Consider the following 20,044-nt stretch of genomic DNA (forward strand, 5'->3'; position numbering starts at 1 on the left):
AAAAACTCTAATATCGTCCGGGTTATACCGTGCACTGTTTCACTGTTTAACTTTTAAAAGACATAACACACTGTCCAGTTAACACTGGAATGTCATCATTGCATGAGTCAGTCAGAATGGCAGTTGCAGGTGCTGATAATAGCTGAATTGGACCGTCAGTGCCACCTTAGGTCGATCCTCTGGTGCTGCCAGTGCATGATAGCTCCACTTCTAATGAACACTGACAGGCACTGTCCATCTTCCGTCAATGTCTTCTACACGGTATAAACTGTAGCAAATAAAACACTGTACTTTATCCTGTTCTTCATTTTGTGTCAAAGGCTCAACCACACACAAAGGATTAACTGGCATGTCTGCTCCCATGACCACACAGACTATCTTTCCCGTACCTTCTGATATTACAGGAGTCATTTCAAAAGTCCTTCACACTGCGCATATGAGACCATTACTGTGGCATTTCCAAATTGAAATTCATGTCAGCTGTGAGTGAGACCTTAAATGTGATGGTCGTACGTGTGTTTCCTGTTCTGCATGGCTATGTCATGAGTAATTCAGCTGAAACTGTGTCAAGTCAGATTACACACAGTGATCAGTGTTCCTACATCAAAATCAAATCCCTGCTTGGAAAGAACCCAGTGGAAATTTACAAAGCATTGAGAGAGGTGTGTGGAAACAGTGTAGTTGATCATAACACAGTATCATGATGGTCTGCTCAACCAAAGAAGTAGAAGGCCATCAACTCCAACAAACTACACCTCTCAGTTTATTGTTAATGACATTTTGAGAAAGGATTGCCAAAAAAACCTGTGAGGAAACTGCATATGAGGCCACAATGTCTGTCACTTCTGTTTACAGAATCATAACTGAAAAGTTAAAGATGAGAAAATTTGCTGCCAGATGTGGGCACATGACTGGAGCAAAGAGCAGAAAACAGCATGCAAAAGAATCACAGAAGAATTGCTTCCAAGTTAATGAACAAAAAGAGAACAGTTCTTGAAAAGGATTGTTGCACCTGATGAAACCTGGATATGAGATTTTGAGCCAGAACTGAAGTCTCAGTTGCCACAATGGAAAATATCCAACTCTCCATGTCCAAAAAAATTCTGCCACCAGCATTCAAAGTTGAAACTGATGATGATTTCTGATTATGACATGAATGGAGTCATAGCTACAAATAGGGGACGTCTGTAACAGGTGCATTCTACAAGCTGTTTCTGAAAAATGTTTTGCACCCAAAAATTCATCAAAGAAGGCCTGGCCTGATTTTCTGTTGGTGTCCTCATTTTACACGATAATGCAAGACTGGATATTGCCATATCTACGTTAATGCAAGTGGTATATTGCTCTACCAGTGAGGAAAACACTTGACAGATATGCATAGGAAATAATTCCCCTCTCATCTTACAGTTCTGCTATGGGCCCACCAGAGTCTGCTTTGCTTCCCAAACTAAAGAAACAACTCAGTGAAAACATTTTGATACAGTTGATGAAGCTTCCAGTGAAATGATCCAAGTAATTAGACAGCTCAATAATGAAGGTGCCCTACCTAAATTCAGAAGTTGCCAAAACATTGGGAAGCTGCCATAAGCAAGAATGAAGATTATATTGCACAGAACTTTTGAAATGATCCACATATATCCCATGAGTTGTATCTAAGAGACTTTGTATGCAGTTTAATCAGCTTCCCTGTTATCTACCATATTTTATGTGCTATAAGATGCATTTTTTTTTTTTTTCAAAAAAATTGCCTTCAAAATTCAGGTGCATTTTCTATTCGAAATTAATATAAAAATGTCTAGTGTTTGATTTAAAATTCCTGCCAGTCTTAAAAATGGCCATATATTTGTTGCCATTGGAAACCTATCTCTATAGCAACATTGGATTCAACTGGCAGCAGCTGTGCACTGATGCGACAAACATGAGTTGCGGGGATCCACAAGCTTGCTACCACTGTCTCCTTCCCACCATGCCCATCACAAACTCAGAACACTAACTAGCCTATGATGCATCATTGCAGTCTACAATGCCAGTGAAATGGAATTGAAAGATATTTGTGTTATCCGTCACAGTACAACATATTTGTCAGTAGCTAGGTTCATAATGGAAAAAAAGGTATTCTTATGATGCAGGCTATAAACTGAAAGTAATAGCATATTCAGAAAAACATGGAATCAGAGCATCTGAGTGGCATTTCAGCCCTCCACCAACAGTAAAAAAAAAAACATTTGCATTTGGCAAGCTAGTAAAGAAGAACTGAAAAAAGTGAGGAAGACTAAATGTGCAAATAGAGGACTGAATGCAAACTGGTCAGAACTAGAAGATGATTTATTGAAATGGATTGAAGGATACTGTCAAAATGGCAGTGGAACTGATACAAAAATTATTCACACACACACTCTTGTAAGTTAGTGCTATAGTGGAACCTTACAGACTTTAAGGGTAGAAATAGTTGGTGCCACAGGTTTATGAAGCATCATGGACTTAGAGTGCAAACCAAAACCAAAACATCCCAGAAAATGTCACAAGAGTATGAAGGTAAAATATTATATTTCCATTGCTTTATTATTTAACATCGAAAGAAAACCAGTGTAACTAAGCCAAATAGCAAATATGGATGAAACTTCTCTAACATTTGATGTGCTGAGTAACAGAACTGCCATGAAAGGTGCTAAAACTGCAGTTATAAAAGCAAGTGGGCATGAAAAAAATCACCACATTGTTGTCCTTTGATGTTGTGGTAATGATACTAAACTTAATAAAATGATCATTTTCAAGCACAAAATAATGTCAAAACCTTCTGAAATACTGTCAGGTGTTGTTCATGTACATGACAAGGATTGGATGAACGAGGCTGGTATGAAATTATGGCTCAACAGAGCATGGGAAAGAAGGAAAGGTGCTTTATCATAGAAGACTTCTCTTCTTCTGCTAGACCAGTTTTAGTAGTCATTTGAAAAATTCTGTGAAAGAGAAACTGATACTAGGAAATACAGAGCTTGCTGTTATACCTTACTTCACAATTGCAACCTCAATAACCATTTAAAGTTTATATGAAAGAGGAATGGAACAAATGGATGATAGATGAAACCCAACATGGATTCACACTGAAGGTACTTTAAAATGACCTATAATCAAACAAATGTCTCAGTCGATAAAACAGCCATGGTCTAAAGTGAGAGAGGACATTATTGTAAAATATTTCAGGAAGTGCGGCAAAAGTAATGCTCTTAATGGCAGTGAAAATCATTTTACGTAGGAAGATGATGACGAAGAGGAAGAATAAGAAGAAGAAGAAAGTTCATATGGCAATTTTCAGCGATTTTAAAAGACAGTTCAGTTTTATAAACCCAGACTTTTTTTTTCATTCTGGCTTTGCAATCTAATAATAAAAATTGTAAAAATGTTATTTTTTTATTTTAAAAAATAGCCAGCCAAACAATAATGTACCACTGAGTCTGCATGTGTGCTAGTATTCACTGGGAATGCTGTACAGTGGCCGCACTAATTCCTCCTTCATTTAACATTGGAATGCAAGATCTTGCCTGTGGGTCCCACTGACAAGTTTGGATATCCTCCTGCCAGCATTCTCATTCAGAGTGTCGAACCTGTTTACACTTCTTACATTGCAACTTCCTACAGTAATGCTGAACAGGTCCAGCTGAACACATGTAGCACATAATCTGGTATTAAAAACTGCTTTCCCCTCTCTAGGCTTGGTCAATGCATCAATCTTGATCAAAGCTGGCGCAATTGTAACAGCCTTGTTTAAAGTTTGTCCAAGCTCCTTGCAACTTTACACAGTGTCACCACAGACAAACTCCACAAAAACACCGTCTTTAATGACCTTGTTGTTGACGGGACGTTAAACAGTAATCTCCTCCTCCTCCTCCACAAAAACGCATGTAGAGCCCTTTGTACTGACTCTTGTAAAATGGCCTTATTGGCATTGTCGTCAAATGTCGATTCTATGTATTAGTGTTCAATTTTCCTTACTTTACCCACAAAACTGTTCACAGTCCCCCCCCCCCCCCCTTTGTATCTGAGTTAGTGAAAGTTGTTCCCAATAGTATCTAGATATGTTCTTTCTTCTGTATTGCTCCATTCGTCCTTAGTCCAAATTCTGGGGCATTTTGCAACCTGTCATAATGCGCTCACCTGCTAATTCCAGTTGAGCAATATTTAAAAATTGCTCTTCATTCCAGTTCCCTAATTTTCTAGCTATATGTGACTTTAAAAATAATTATTAAGAAAAAGAATCATCCCCAGGTTTACTCGAAAATGGAATCACAAATGAGGCTGTGCATGCCTCTAGGACAGGTGGGGACATGTTAGGAATTGATTGTTCCCTTCTTTTCCACCCTAGCCTGTCCATCTCCTGACTTTATCCACATCATCAGTCCACATTTAAGCTGTTTCAGCAAGTGCTGAATTGTCTCCTGAGTTGACACTGTTTCATCTATTAGTACCAGACTCATACAACATACCTGCCCCCCCCCCCCCCCCCCCCAAAAAAAAAAAAATTGTCATCAATAACATAACTATTTACAACGGTCTGCCAATGGTGGTGTAACTTTTCATTTCTGCAACTGTACAAATCACATGCTTTTTAGGCAAAGAACTCATTGAACCACGTTCCGACCACATTTTCATCCAGAAAGGAAGTTCCTTGAAGGGTTTTTGATAGAGAGCAGAAAAGACGACTTCCCAATGCAACAACTGTCCATTGTTTTTTGTCAATTTAGCAAAATGTGAGTGGCCTTTATTGTTCAGTAGCATCAGTTCACACTGTTTTCCTGGTCATTGTTCTTGGATTGCAGCTGCAAGATGTCTTAGTTGTTGACAATAGATGTTAGCAGTGATGGTTACACCTTGAAGAAGCATTTTTAGTACATCATACTGTCACTGTTGCACCAAATGCATAACATTATCATTTGTGGATGCATGCAGGTCTTTGAACAGGGACTTGCTGCTTTGTATGGGCTCAACCATTCCATTCTTTTCCTTATGTTAACATAAAGGCACATTTTCTTCTCACCAGTAATGACACAGGATAGGAATAGTTGGTGTTGTCCATGAGTCAGCTGATGACGAGGAAACAGAATACACTGATTTTTGTGACTTTATCATAGAACATGCGGTACCCATACACCCAATTTTTGAACCTTCCTCATTGCATGCGGATGTCACAAGATTGTGTAATAATCACAGTTCATCATATTTCCCTGGTCTCTAGTACACTGATGTGGATCATTGTGGTTTAGTGCAATTAAATGATCTTCATCAAACCCAGCAGACCTTCCTGAATGTGGAGATTCTCTAATGTCAAAACGATTCTCCTTAAAGTGAGAAAACCATTTTCCTGCCATGCTCTGTCCAGTGGTATTATCTATATACATGGCACTAATGTTTCTGGCTGTCTCTGCTGCTGTCACCCCTCTATTGAATTCATACACAAGAATATGTCAGAAATGTTCCAATTTCTCCACTTGGCACTCCATTTTCTAGCGTCCACACCTCCATTCACTATCTCCAAATGACAATATGTAAACTCAGATAGCAACTGTGAACTACAAATAAGAGATGGCAATTCATAAATAAACCCATGGCAACTGGAACATCAACATTTGAAACAGAAATGATACGAACTTATGCACTAACCTAATAGAAAAATTTTAAAATTGGTGTTAAATTATGCATTCTTGTCAAAAAAACACTGCCACTGTGATTGTCATCATTCCAACCTCCAACAGATCTTCTGTTTTCGCTTGCAAAGAGACATAGGATAATGCACCCACTTGTAATGGGCATCGGTAGGCTGTGAGTGAGTGATTCTCTGGTGGAGGTGGAAGATAGGTGTAGAAGATACAACCACCCAGTGTTGACAAATAATTTGTTGACTTCTATGTTCAACAAGTATAACAGCTTCCACAAGAGATGGATGGCAATGTTCACTTGGTGCACCCAGGATGGGACAGGCTAGCAAGGATGTGCTGATTCAGCACTTTTATCAGTATTGCTCGGCAGAGGCCTTGCCAATATTGCATCGTTCGGCTCAGTGCTGTGTCAGGGGGAGGCAACTCTGCACTCATATCTGCAGCTGGAATGAGACAATATTCATCCAAGCGACAGCCAGCTGCATTGCCCAGAGTCAAGCCATTGAGCAATGCTGGAGGGTGATATCTGGACCTGGTGGGCCGTGGAGGCTCAGAGATGAGAGAACATTAGCTGTGCCTGAACCTACAGCTGGCTGCCTCTTCAAGATGGTGGCATCGTGGTCAAAACAACACAAACAGCAGATGCCAAATTGAAGCCCAGCTTTGGCAATATGCTCTGCCTGGCCCAGTGCTCAAGGTGAGGCAGATCTCATAACAGCTGAGTACACATATGTTGACCTGCCAAGTGCTGTCAAAAGTCTTGAAACCCCAATAATTGCCTCAGTACCCAGGTCGCAAGTTTAGAGCTACTGGTATGGTCTGACTGCTGCACTTGTGGGTGGAGGCAGGAGCCCTGGCTTGTGCTCACACCAATACATCTTGTGTATCAGTCCTTCTACTTTCTAATAGAGCTCAGTTTTATTCTAGCAAATATTAATGTTATCAATAGCAAGTCTCTAACTGTAGTATTAGGAGTGACCATTCAGTATTCCAAGAAGTCCTCCAAAGCAAGTTCCACGTAACTAAAGATGGTGATTTAGCGGAAATGATTGTTTCAAGTGCACCGGAAGTCGGTGGCCTATGCCAAAAAAATAAACAACCAAAGAAATTCAGTGCCAAAACTGAAACCCTTTTACAACAGAGGAGAGAAATGAAAATCCAAACCGATCGTGACATGGTAGCGTATTCCGAACTATGCAAGGCAGTGCAAAGACAAATGAAAACTGACATAGAGAAATTCACTGAAGACACCTTACGAGCAAGTTTGGAGAACAAGAAAAGTTTAAAGTCAGCCAAACGCAAACTCACAATCAGGAAAAAGCAGATTATCGCACTTGATGGAAATGACAGTCGGTTCACTGAAAAGGAGGAGGTTTTGAAGTTCATCAGAGACTTTTATAGCAATTCGTGTAGCAATCCAAGGGAAAATTTGAATGTATCTAAATTAAATGATGTACCTAGTGTTCCAGATATACTCCCATTGGCAGTCAAGTGTGCTCTAGATAGCATGAAAAAGGGAACAGTGCCGGGTGATGATGAGCTCAGTGTTGACATCCTCAAACTGGCAGGAGAGGTAACAATAAATCACTTGGCAAAAGTATTTACTTCCTGCCTGCACTATGCTTCAATCCCACTATCGTGGAACAAGGCTAAGATTATTTTGATACACAAGAAAGGAAGTATTCACAATATTAAAAACTACTGTCCTATCAGCTTGTTCTCAATTTTGTACAAAATTTTCACAAAGATCTTGTTAAACCGAATTAGTTCCACCCTAGACTCAGCCCAACCTATAGAACAAGCAGGATTCTGAAGCAATTTTAGCACTATTGACCACATTCTGACCGTTAGTGAAGTGATAAGTAGAGCGAATGAACACCAACTGCCTCTCTGCATTGCCTTTGTTGACTTTGAAAAGGCATTTGACTCCGTTACCCATGTAGCTCTCCTCCAAGCTTTGAGTGAGCAAGGACTGGGAGCAGCATACATTGAAGTGCTCAGGAAAATCTATGAGAATTCTTCAGCTTATGTTAACATCGGTGAATCAACTCAAGAATTCCGCATCATGAGAGATGTCAAGCAAGGCGATCCCATCTCCCCAAAAATGTTCTCTGCTGTATTGGAAATGGCTATGTCAAAGCTGAACTGGGAAGGTAAGGGAATTATAATTAATGGAAGAAGACTTACCAACTTAAGATTTGCTGATGATATTGCCTTACTGGCCAAAGACTTTGCAGAACTCCAAAACTTAGTTACAGATCTTCTATCGGAATGTCAGCTGGTGGGCTTGAACATGAACCTTTGCAAAACAAAAGTAATGTCCAACAAATGGGTCCCAGCTGGAGATGTGAAAGTCAAGGACAGTCTATTACAATATGTCTACCTTGGCCAGATTATAAATATGAAGGGAGACATAAGGCCAGAAATCTATTGACGCATCAAGCTTGGCTGGCAAGCATTTGGGAAGAATTCAACAGTATTCAGATCAAAAATGCCAGTAAATCTGAAGAAAGCAGTATTTGATAAATGCATTCGTCCTATGATGACATATGGCTGTGAGACATGGACACTGAACTCATTTAGAAAAGGGAAACTTAGGGTAGCACAGAGAGCCATGGAGAGATCGATGCTGGGCTATACAAGAAAGGATAGGAAAAGGGCAGATGACATCTGGTCTGTGATGAAGGTTAAGGACATCTTAGAGACAGCAGCTTCTGTGAAATGGCAGTGGGCTGGCCACATCGCAAGAAGAAAAGACAACAGATGGACGAAGCTAGTACTGGAGTGGAGTCCGAGAGAGCACCAGAGGCCTAGAGGAAGACCACCAGACAGATGGGACAAAGACATCAAGAAGATCGTTGGTAACACCTGGCAGAGAACTGCCCAAAACCATCCCACTTGGAGAAGACTGCTGAAAGCCTACCTGAATCCTTGACTCAAAGAGGCCACATCTTTTAATGATTGAATTGGCTGATGATGATGATGATGATGATTCAGTATTTACTAGTAGTAATAAGATAACCAGGAATACCTATGTTGGTAAAAGCAGCAGCAAAGGACAGAAACTGTGGAGAATGGAATGTGTATAACAGTTAATTAGGGCATAGTAGGTATGCAGAAATATAATACTGACACTCAAAAGAGGTGATGCTACATATCCTCAACCCATTTAATAGACTGAACTGTAAAAAACAGGTGTGTGTGTGTGTGTGTGTGTGTGTGTGTGTGTGTGTGTGGGCGCGCGCGTGCGTATATGTAAATAACGTTTTATTGTAAATTTCAGAACTAAAGTTGCAACATATCTGGAAACACACATTTCCCATTTGACCATTCATTAACCTAATAGAACACGCTTGCTCCAGTATTGGGGAAAAGGCTTGGAGATGCAGGACAAGAGTTACACACAGTTCTGCTCAAGACGTAACTGGGAGGGACAGGGCCAACATTATGATGCTACAAGATCATAGTGACAGCTGAATACCTCTTAATGATGAAATTTAATGTGGATTAAAATTTGAAATTGCTTATGTGGCTCAGACAGAAGCATGTAGTACCAAACATAAAAAATTAACCAGAATATTATGATCACATGATGTCATTCGCACCTGTTGAAACAACTCACAGTAAATAAGATTTCTTGTCACCTCTGTAAAAGGAATCCATATACTAACTTCAAGAAAATCTACAATATCAGTGGTAAGCCGTAAGTGAGTAACTTGGGTGCAGTGCCAAATCTGAAAGTATTCTGCTTCCTGCCCCTTGATGAAAGATGATAATGATTGTAAAAGAAGGTGCCTCCAAACTGTCAGTCCTCAAACTTATATGAAGAGACAACTGAAGAAATAAAAGAGTATGAAGTCATTGAATTATAGTATTTAAACAAAGTGCTTATTGAAAAAGGAGAAGAAGCAGTTGTTTGAAATTCATCTCTGACAACTCCTGTTCCTCTTCCTCCTCCTCACCCTCACCCTCTTGATATCACACATAATCCGTATTGCATGCTCCTGTGCAACAGACACTTTTTTCCTCAGTGAAGAGTTACTCCAGAATATGATTCCATAAGGCATTTGTGAATGAAAACACAAAAAAGCAAGTCAACCTCTTGACATTTTCATCTCCAAAATCTGATGTTATCCATAATGCAAAACTCACAGTGTTTAGATGTTTAAGAAGATCTGTAACATGTGACTTTTAAATCATGTACTTATCAATTCAAAACCCTGAGAATTTAGAATATCCTATTTCATTGATTGACTAACCATACTCTGTTTAAAACTACTTGAGAGTTGACATCTATCACTTGGCACCAGAGTGTTACAACATTGGATACCACTCAGTTAAAGGTGACACGTAAACATGGATGATCACTTCACAAGTAGTGAAATACTATTAATGCAACATGGAGAAATGTTGGATGCTGCTGCCATCAGGGGTGGCGGAAACGCAAGGTGATCTGTCCACAGCGATTTTAAATGACCAACAACTGAACTACAGCAGATAATGCATTTTGTAGTCCTGAATTTCCACTCGTGTCCTAGCCTAATCACAATCTGTTTTTGCGAAATATGTCCAAGAAAAGGGCGGTCAGCAACCTGCAGCAGAACTATTAATTATGCTCTCTTTGCAAATGGCAATTAAAGATGACCAGTACAATCAGACTCCAGACAGAAAAAAAACAGGTCCGGTGCTAAAAGTGAACTGTAACATGTTGCTTTTTCCAAACAAGCTGATGCAGATAGATTCCAAATGAAAAAAAAAATGATAGGAAGAAAAATATGATGATTAAAAAGATGTGACAAAAGCTTAAAAATAAAAAAGTTACATGGAAACCAATTAATTGAAAATAATAATAATTGGAGTCATTTTGATGAAGATTTAAAAATAAAAAAAAATCATCACTTTGTGGCATTCAAAGCTATGACTTATGTTTCTCAACCCAAAGCTCTAACACTGCACTGCAGAAGATCTACAGAATATATTGTTAGATTTACATATCTATATGATCAGCTCCAATGATCATTTGCTGCCTTCTAAAACTTCAGTTTCATGCCATGCCATATGAGGTTAACCTATAGTAAGTCAGTCCCTGTGATTATAATAACTGAATATGTGAAGCCAAATTGCGTCTTGTGCAACAGAATCCAATAGTCTTTGCCTAATAATGTGTACAAAATGTGTGTTATTGCATTGCCATCATTTAGTGGGTTTTGTTTTGGTTGTGTTTATGATGTGTATTGTTGTTGTGGTCTTCAGTCCTGAGACTGGTTTGATGCAGCTCTCCATGCTACTCTATCCTGTGCAAGCTTCTTCATCTCCCAGTACCTATTGCAGCCTACATCCTTCTGAATCTGCTTAGTTTACTCATCTCTTGGTCTCCCTCTATGATTTTTGCCCTTCACACTGCCCTCCAGTACTAAATTGGCGATCCCTTGATGCCTCAGAACATGTCCTACCAACCGATCCCTTCTTCTAGTCAAGTTGTGCCACAAACTCCTCTTCTCCCCAATTCTATCCAATACCTCCTCATTAGTTATTTGATCTACCCATCTAATTTTCAGCATTCTTCTGTAGCACCACATTTCGAAAGCTTCTATTCTCTTCTTGTCTAAACTATATATCGTCCACGTTTCACTTCCATACATGGCAACACCCCATACAAATACTTTCAGAAACAACTTCCTAACACTTAAATCAATAGTCAATGTTCACAAATTTCTCTTCTTCAGAAACACTTTCCTTGCCATTGCCAGTCTACATGATGTGTAATGAAATGCAAAATTAAAGGCCGGACCCAGGATTTGTGATCCAAACACAACAAGAAAAAAAGCCAGATAAGAAACTGGAAGACCGCTTGTTTTGGCAGTTTGGCAGTGGCAAACAATTCGGTTGTGCCATTGAGCACTCTGATTAGAGGGAGACACCTCCAACATGTGAAGTGGCAACAATCAAATAATTTTAAACAGACTGTAGCTAACTTACCCTGATTACAGTATCACCTTGGTGGAGATAATGCTGGTGACATTCTCTTGAGTTCAGGCTCAAGGCGTGTGTGATCTGCGTAGAGGATCACAAAAAATAGTTCATTGGTGGGTTTTTCATTTATATATGAAGTGTGAGATATCAAAGATACTTTTGTCACATCTAATATTAAAGATAGTTTGGCCAATGTAGTTCTTAAGTGCCTCACTTCTCACAACTGCTGGAGAGTAGAAGATGATTGTACAGTGAAGACACTGATTTACGAATTATTCTTTACTTATTGTTGAGGAATTCCCAATTTGATGTGGAGCCTATTTCCAAAATGTAATTTTTTCTTTCTTTTTTTTGAATTAATTTTCATATTATTTGAAATTTAAGTGTTTGGATTAATCATGTTTGTACTGCATCAGTTTGGCACACAGTATATATGTTGCTTATACCATTTTTCACTTTTCAGTTATTTTAATCGGCAAGAGATTAATGTCGTTATGAAATATGTGGAAGCTCTGTTTGAAGAACGCCTGAGTGGCTACGAAGTTCAGGAAAGAGATATAGGGATTATAACACCATATAGGCTACAGGTAAACTTATAGTTGTTTGTTATTCAGCTATGCAATGAGTGTCATTTTTATACTATCTTGAAACACATGTTATTATTATTACTTCTGCTAAAATTTTACCCTTTTAACAAAGGTTCACTTCTATAAAACTTAGTCCCATGTTTATTCTTACAAAAAAGCTCTGGAATAGGTACAATCTTTGCATGTATACATAAGAAATTCATTTTATGGATTATATGTTGTATTAACTATGTGTGCTACAGGTACACAAATTTCGGGAGTTGCTGCGAAAGAAGAATTGGCAAAGGACAACTGTTGGATCAGTTGAAGAATTTCAAGGACAGGAGAGGCTTATTATTATCATATCTACAGTACGCTCTAGTGTAGAGCTGCTAGATGATGACTATAAGCATCATCTTGGGTTCCTGAAAAATCCAAAGGTTTGTTATTAATTTTATTTTATTGGCATTTAGTAGCAGCCATTCACTTATAAACTAAAATATCATGACCACTGCCCAAGGCAATATTGAATCCCATCTAGTGATCTTGTGTGCACACGAAATGGAAAGGAAAGTATATAAGCAGAGCAGAGGCAAATGGGGAATCATTCTAGCAATGATACAGGCCACAAATGGAGAAATCCACTGACATAAGCAACTTTGATGAAAGGCAGATTGTTATGGCCTATCACGTAGGAGAAAGCATCTCAGGAACAGCAAACCTTTTTGACTGTCTGCTGTGTTATGAAAATCAATGGGAAGTGGGTGAAGGATGGCGAAACCATAAGGAGGCAGTGAGGTGTTGAACATGGAGGTCAGACGCTTGCCCACCCTGTAAAGTAGGATAGCAATATGTGGCAGATCTGACAACAGAGTACTGTGCTGCTGCAGGCACTAGTGTTGCAGTCCACACTGTTGAGTGTGGGGCTCTGCAGCAGATCTCATGTTGAACCAGTGAGATGATCAATTACGATTGCAGTAGGCATAAGATCATCAAGATGTGCAGATGCAAGTCCTGTAGGTGAACCTCTGCTTGAATCGTGCACCGCACAACAGACGTAACCCTTGGGGGCAGTATTATCCTGTAGGTGACATGCATTGGGGCTTACATGTGGCCTATAATAAAAATTAAAGGCACCATGACAGCTGTAGTCTGTTGGTGTTATTGTCTTCAGTCTGAAGACTCATTTGATGCAGATTTCCATGCTAGTCTGTTAAGTGCAGCCCTTCTCATCTCTTAATAACTGCCGCAGTCTACATCCATCTGAACCTGACTACTGTGTCAATTCCTCCATTCCTTGGTCTCTTTTTACAGTTTTTACCCCACACACTTCATACCATTACCAAATTGACTATTCCTTGATACCTCTGGATGCATCCTATCAACAGATCCCTTTATCCATCAAATTGTGTAACAAATTCATTTTTTTCGATGATTGGATTTAGTACCTCCTCATACTTAATAGATCTACCCACCTAATATTTCAGCAACCTCCTTTAGCACCATGTTTCAGAAGCTTCTATTCTCCTCATGTCTGAAATGCTTGACATTCATGTTTAACATCTGTACAAGGTTACACTCCAGGCGGATACCTTCAGAAAAGACATACTAACACTTAAGTTGATATTAGATGTTAACAAATTCATCTTCTTTTTAGAAAAGTTTTTTCTTGCTATTGCCAGTCTGCATTTTGTATCCTCTCTACTTCAGCCTTTATCAGGTATTTTATTGCCTAAATTGCTAAACTAATTTACTAATTTTAGTGTATACTATTCTATCTAATTCTCTCTACATCATCTGATTTACTCCAGCTGCGTTCCATTACCTTTCTTTTACTTTTGTTGACGGTCATCTTAAAACCTCTTTTCAAGACACAGTCCATTGTGTTCAACTGCTCTTCCAAGTCCTTAGCCATCTATGACAGTATTGCAGTGTCATCAGCAAATCACAAAACTTTTATTTCTTCTCTCAGAACTTTAATTCCCATTCTAAATTTCTCCTTGGTTGCTCAGTGTAAAGATTGAATAATATTGTGGATAGGCTACAAACCTTTTTCACTCCCTTCTCAACTATGGCTTCCCTTTCAAGTCATTAAACTCTTAGAACTGTAGTCTGGTTCCTCTACAACTTGTAAATAACATTTTGCTTCCTTTGTTTTATCCCTGCTACCTTCAGAACCAAACTGATCTTCTCTGAGGTCAGCTTCTACCAGTTTTTCATTCTGCTGTAAATATTTTAAGTCAGTATTTTGCAAATATGACTTATTAAATTTATATTTCAGTAATATTCACATCTGTCAGCACCTAGCTTGAAGTTATTACATTATTCTTGAATTCTGATGGCATTTTCCCTGTCTTATGTATCTTGCATACCAAACTGAATAGTTTTGTCCTGGCTCACTCTCCCAAGGATCTTTATAAATCTAAGGGAATGTTGTCTACTGCAGTGGACTTCTTACCACTTCCCAGGGAAGTGCATTGCAATGTAACATTCAATCGATAATTACTGCCTGAGGAGACCAACCAATAGCAATGTCTCTGGTGCAACATTCCTTGAACCTGAATTTGAGGAAGTATGGCATTGCCAAACAAGAAATAAACATTTTGGGGCACCTAGTTAACAGAAATGGATTTAAATTTGGTCCATAAAAAGTAAGAGCCCTAACAAATTTTTCAGACCTTTGGTATATTAGTTATGGAATTCTGTGCTGTCTCTACAGACACTAAATAAAGGATTTCAGTTGAGAGGCATGGCCACTATAAGAATTACATCAGGGAGATGCCAAATTTTCTTGGGATGATGATCAAAAATGAGGTTTGTGTGTCCTTAAGAAGGCAGTGTTTTCACCAGACATTTGTTAACAACAATGCCAAAACAGAGACTTCCACACTGATGCTAGTGACTGTGGAATCAGTGCAAATCCAGGAAGGCACTAAAAGAGTAATTGCTTATGGTTACAGAGAACCCTCTGACTCTGAGAAGACTCTCTCTGTGGATGAGAAAGAAAACCTTGCAAAATTAGGAAGTTCCAGCAATATTTATGTGGCAGACCATTGATAGTTGCATCTGACCATCATTCTTTATGCTGCCTGACAACCTAAAGAATACATTTGGATGATCCCAGGATGGGCATTGAAGTTTCAGGTATATTCTGTCACAGTAGTACTCAAAAAAGCACTAACTCATGGATGGTGACTGCCTCTTTTTGAATCCTCTGTAGGAACAGCACATACCAGTTACTGCAGCACGGACAAACATTGCAGCTTAACAAACAGAAGATCCAGTTTTAATGAAGACTGTGGAAGACTTAGAGAAGAAAGAATTCAGCTTAGCAGATAGTACACTAGGCGAAAGTTACTTTCAATCTAATGGAACACAAGTGATTGCTCATCATCTCAGCTCATTTAGATCTGGCCATTCTGAAGTATTTTTCATGGCACTCCAACACTAGGTCATTTGGCATCTGCAGAGAATGCTGTTAGAATCAGAAGTAGGTGTCGTTGGTCTGGTCTCTGCCGGTGTGTTAGACAATATGTAAGCCACTGTAGGGAAACCTAGTGATGAAAGTACATGTCTGAATTACCTCCATGACATCTGGTACCAACATCTCCTGCATTAGCTCCATTACACTGGACTAGAATTAACGTTTTGGTCAGTTTTCTCAAGTCAACAGATGGGAATGAGTGGGTAGTGGTTTGTTATGTGCACTGACTATCTCACCTGCTATGCTGTCACCAAAGTAGTACTGACTGATAAAGACCAGAAATCACCAGGTTTCTAGTAGAAGATGATTTTGAAACTTGGATCACTACATGTAAGGATCTCCCATAAAGGGGAAGTATTTCATTCAAGACTCATGTCAGAAGTAATTTCAAAGTGCATCTTAATACACTGGATGATAGCTGTCTACCACTCAGAGACAAATTAATCATGGAACATGTTAACAAGATATTGTTAGATTTCCTATCGTAAAATTTGCATACCGCTAATCAAATGAAGTCTCTACAAGTTTCACACTATTTTCCCTTGTCTCTGATGGAGGGGCTGAAATAAAAATGGAGACTTTGATTTGATTTCAGCCTCATGATGTTAAGTTGATTACATCAAACAGCTTATGACCAGAACTGAAGAAGCAAGACAGCTGGCAGATATACTGGCCGTGACACATATGATATGGATGACGAATGTTGTAACAGTTATACTATACTACTAACATTATTCATTGTTTTATTATTTCATTATTGCTTCATTATCTAATAAGTAAACATGTGCCCTGCTTATCCAATGCAAAATTGATTCTACTGACAAACAGTCCACAGTAACAGTTCCTTATGCTAAGGCAAACTTAACTCTCATTACTGATCAGATAAAAAATTATCACTTAGGAAAAGTATTATTTCACTGTATTCCATCAAATTTCTTGAGATTCTAGCCTCAAGGGTGATTTACATACAAATCTTGCTTATTCTTTCCACACTCATTACTCCAGGCAACTGCATTTAAAGCTTTATTCCCTTAATGTTAGAAGAGGCTGTACCATGACACACTTCTATAGGTAGATAGTTATCTCCATATACTGATTGCACTGAACACAAACACTTCTATTATATCACAATTAATATTAAGACCTAGTATTCGAGATGGCTTTTCCTACATATTGCTTCTGCTGATGCACCAAATTATACTAATTTTACACATGAGCTGATTCCTTTAAATGTTAATTATAGTTTTCAGATAATCTGCATCTTCTCCTCCACATATGCTGACACCTTTCATCTTCTATTTTCCTGACCTCTTTGTTTGGCACAAATTCTTTAACCATGACACCAGCTTACTTTCATCACATTTCACAAAACTAGAATAAACACAGTATCTCATAGTTTTTACCAAATACTACAGCTGGTTTTTTTAATTATTGCCTTTTCTTCCATCATCTTATGATTCCATTACTTATCACTCTCACGACATAATCTATACAGATAACACTGGAGAAACCTTTTCTAAATTATTCCTGTAATAAAGTATCCTGCTGTACAAAATCATACAATAGTCGAAGATGTAATGTTTCTGATCCACTTACAAATTACAGATAGGGTAGAAGAAGAGTTTGACTGCCTCAGGAAGCACAAAAAAATGAGACAGACATCTAGGGTAAGCATTATCATCACATAATTGAATCCAACACAGAATGTTGAACACCCTACTTGCTTCTGTTGCTTGAATTTTTCCTACCATTTTTGTGGCCATTCTGGCTATCCACTGCATCTTCACGCCCCACACTCCAAACACAGCACTGTTCGAAAAAGGATCACTCAATGGCTCACCCCAACTGACCAGACAGGTGGACTTCATTTTCCAGTTTACCACTGACATACAAGGTTGTACAGTGAGGACTACATGCTTTCAAACTTCAACACAATGGGAAAGACAAAATGGTTTCTATGGAACAATTGATGGTGGCACACTTGGAGATAGAAGTGACAAAGGACATTATGCCAGTACATCCTACTGCACAACCAACTGCCCCAGACCAGTGCAGTGCTGGTGATCACACCTGGGTTGACTGTCATCAGCATGAACCCCTTCCTTCCCCCATCGCACCCACCCTCTGGAAGAGGCACCAAGGACTACAAGAGCTGGACAAACCCTAAAACACCAGTTCTCTAACACACACAGGGCTCCAAATTTTAAATAAAGAGGAGGAGGCTGATGTAGTGACACAGATCGATAAACAAACAACAGCCCAAAGACAGTGTGTAATAACTTTTACAGAAATACTTTGGTTTTATACTCTTGGCACTATTCTGTGTGCTTGTAATGTTATACCTCATAGTTGTTTGAAATAAAGGTATAAAATGATCAGTCAGTATATGCCACTGCATGTACCATACTTCAGAAAGCATCCCTCCAGATCTACAAAAATGTAAAGAAAAACTGGCAAACGAGGAAGAGCTTGTGTTAAATTGCATTCCTTATCAGCATGCTGTTGGTTTGCTCCTATAGTTGGCTCAAGTCACAAGGCTGTAAATTGCATGTACTGTGGGATATGTAAGTAGATTTAACTCTAATTATAAAAAAAAACATGTGGGACATAAACGAATTATGATATTCATCAAAGACACCATAAATATAGTACTAACTTTTTGAAAAAGTAGAAGAACCAAAACTGAAGTCTTCTGCAAAGCTGATTATACTTCAGATCTGGATTGAGGATATGCTGCATTTTTAAGTTAGCTGAGGTAGCAGTTTCCTGGAATTCAAAACTGCAACAAAGAGGTGATCTATCAATGACAGAAGACAGATACATGTCCCTGTCAACTGTAACATGATAAGTAATATACCTTCAAGGAGTGGTCTGCGAACTGTCATACAGTGAAAAACATGTAAGTGTGTTCTGTGATAACAGAGGTGACCTTGCACAGTGTCACAATCGCGTGCATCACGCTTGAATGGAACACATTGACATGAGGCGCCACTATAATTGTGAGCTAATTAATCCAGTTGAGCTCAGCCTCAGGTTGATCAGCACTGACAAGTAGCAAGCTGATTTTTTGATGAAGATAAAGGTGAAACACCTGTGGAGCTGCCAAAAGATATCTCTTGTAATTATCATGGAAAAAGAGGTTTTGATAGTCTGTGTTTCTGAAAATATGGTGTGTGTGAATGTAATTCATTATTAAGTCATCTTTATATTTTCTTAACCAGCTGACTTGAGTGAATGACCAGTTAGAGGATATGTTGGAGAGACTGTTTTGGGGAAACTGGTTCTGAGCAGAAGGGATGGAGTGAGAAGTGTGTTGTAGCAAGTGCTCTGCTTTCATAAGTTATGCTATTGATCATCCTCGTAAACTGGATACCTGACAGTTTGTCTATGTCCATTCATGATAAATGCAAATTTGGTGATGGTTTTCTCTTTAAAAGCTTTGAAGTGGGCACATGCCAACTGAAATGAAGCATGATTAGTTTCACATGTGGCCCTTCCTTTGATGTAGATTTTTCCAGTGATGGTCCAGCAGTAATATTTGGTAATGGGTGAGAGCTTGAATCCAGTTGTGGAGTAGGGATGGTTGCAGGGATAGGAACTTTAGGGTATGTATGGTTGCCTGAAAATGTCAAAGTCTTTGAAAAAAACATTGTTAAGCTCAAGAAGGGTACAGAACAAAGCTGTGGATTGTTTGATAATGATAGAAGAGAGGGATAATATCATTTAAATGTTCAACTTGCAATTGTTACTTCCCAGGCATAGCAATTTTTGAAGCATTCAAGGCGTGAGTGTGTATCCACAATGGAGTGAGAAGGAGAGAGCCAGAAAGCTTTAAGAAAGGAGATGCTGGGAGAAATTATTTGTATAAGTATTGATACCTTCTCTTAAAGATTCAAAAGAGAAAGGTAACCTTTGGAGATAGACAAGCTAGAACACAATGGTTCTGGTGTGGTACACAGCTGAGCACAGTAGCCAAACATTTATTGGTTTACTTAATTTACCCAAGCATACACAGGCATACAAAAAAATTCATACTTCCTTTTTCTTAAAAAAAATAATAATCCTGAAAACACTAAAATCATGCAAATTTTTTAGAATGTAAAATATTTCAAAATATTTAAAGGTAATTACTGAAATTCTGAGTTACCCAAAATTTCCCTTCTCTTTAACATTGGAACCAACACCCCTAAAAAGTTACAATGATCCAAGGAATTTAGAATAATCACTGAAGTTCTAGATTGCCCAATTTTCCTTTTACTTTAAACATTAACAACAATAACTTTAAAAATTTAAAATCATGCAAGGTATTCTTTCTAAATCAAATAAGCTTAAGTTCAGAAATTTTTTCACATTAACATAACTGGCCA

General features: G+C 38.6%; 1 protein-coding gene across 1 annotated transcript in view; it reads left to right on the plus strand.

Moving 5' to 3' along the window:
- LOC124622442 (putative helicase MOV-10) overlaps positions 1-20,044 on the plus strand; it is a 447,321-nt gene that overhangs the window by 384,973 nt on the left and 42,304 nt on the right. The window contains exons 17-18 of the mRNA XM_047148140.1: positions 12,091-12,214; positions 12,457-12,633. Of these exons, the coding sequence (XP_047004096.1) occupies positions 12,091-12,214; positions 12,457-12,633 (301 nt within the window). The remainder of the gene's footprint in view (positions 1-12,090; positions 12,215-12,456; positions 12,634-20,044) is intronic.

The sequence above is a fragment of the Schistocerca americana genome, chromosome 7 (assembly GCF_021461395.2).
Source record: "Schistocerca americana isolate TAMUIC-IGC-003095 chromosome 7, iqSchAmer2.1, whole genome shotgun sequence".
Lineage (NCBI taxonomy): Eukaryota > Metazoa > Arthropoda > Insecta > Orthoptera > Acrididae > Schistocerca > Schistocerca americana.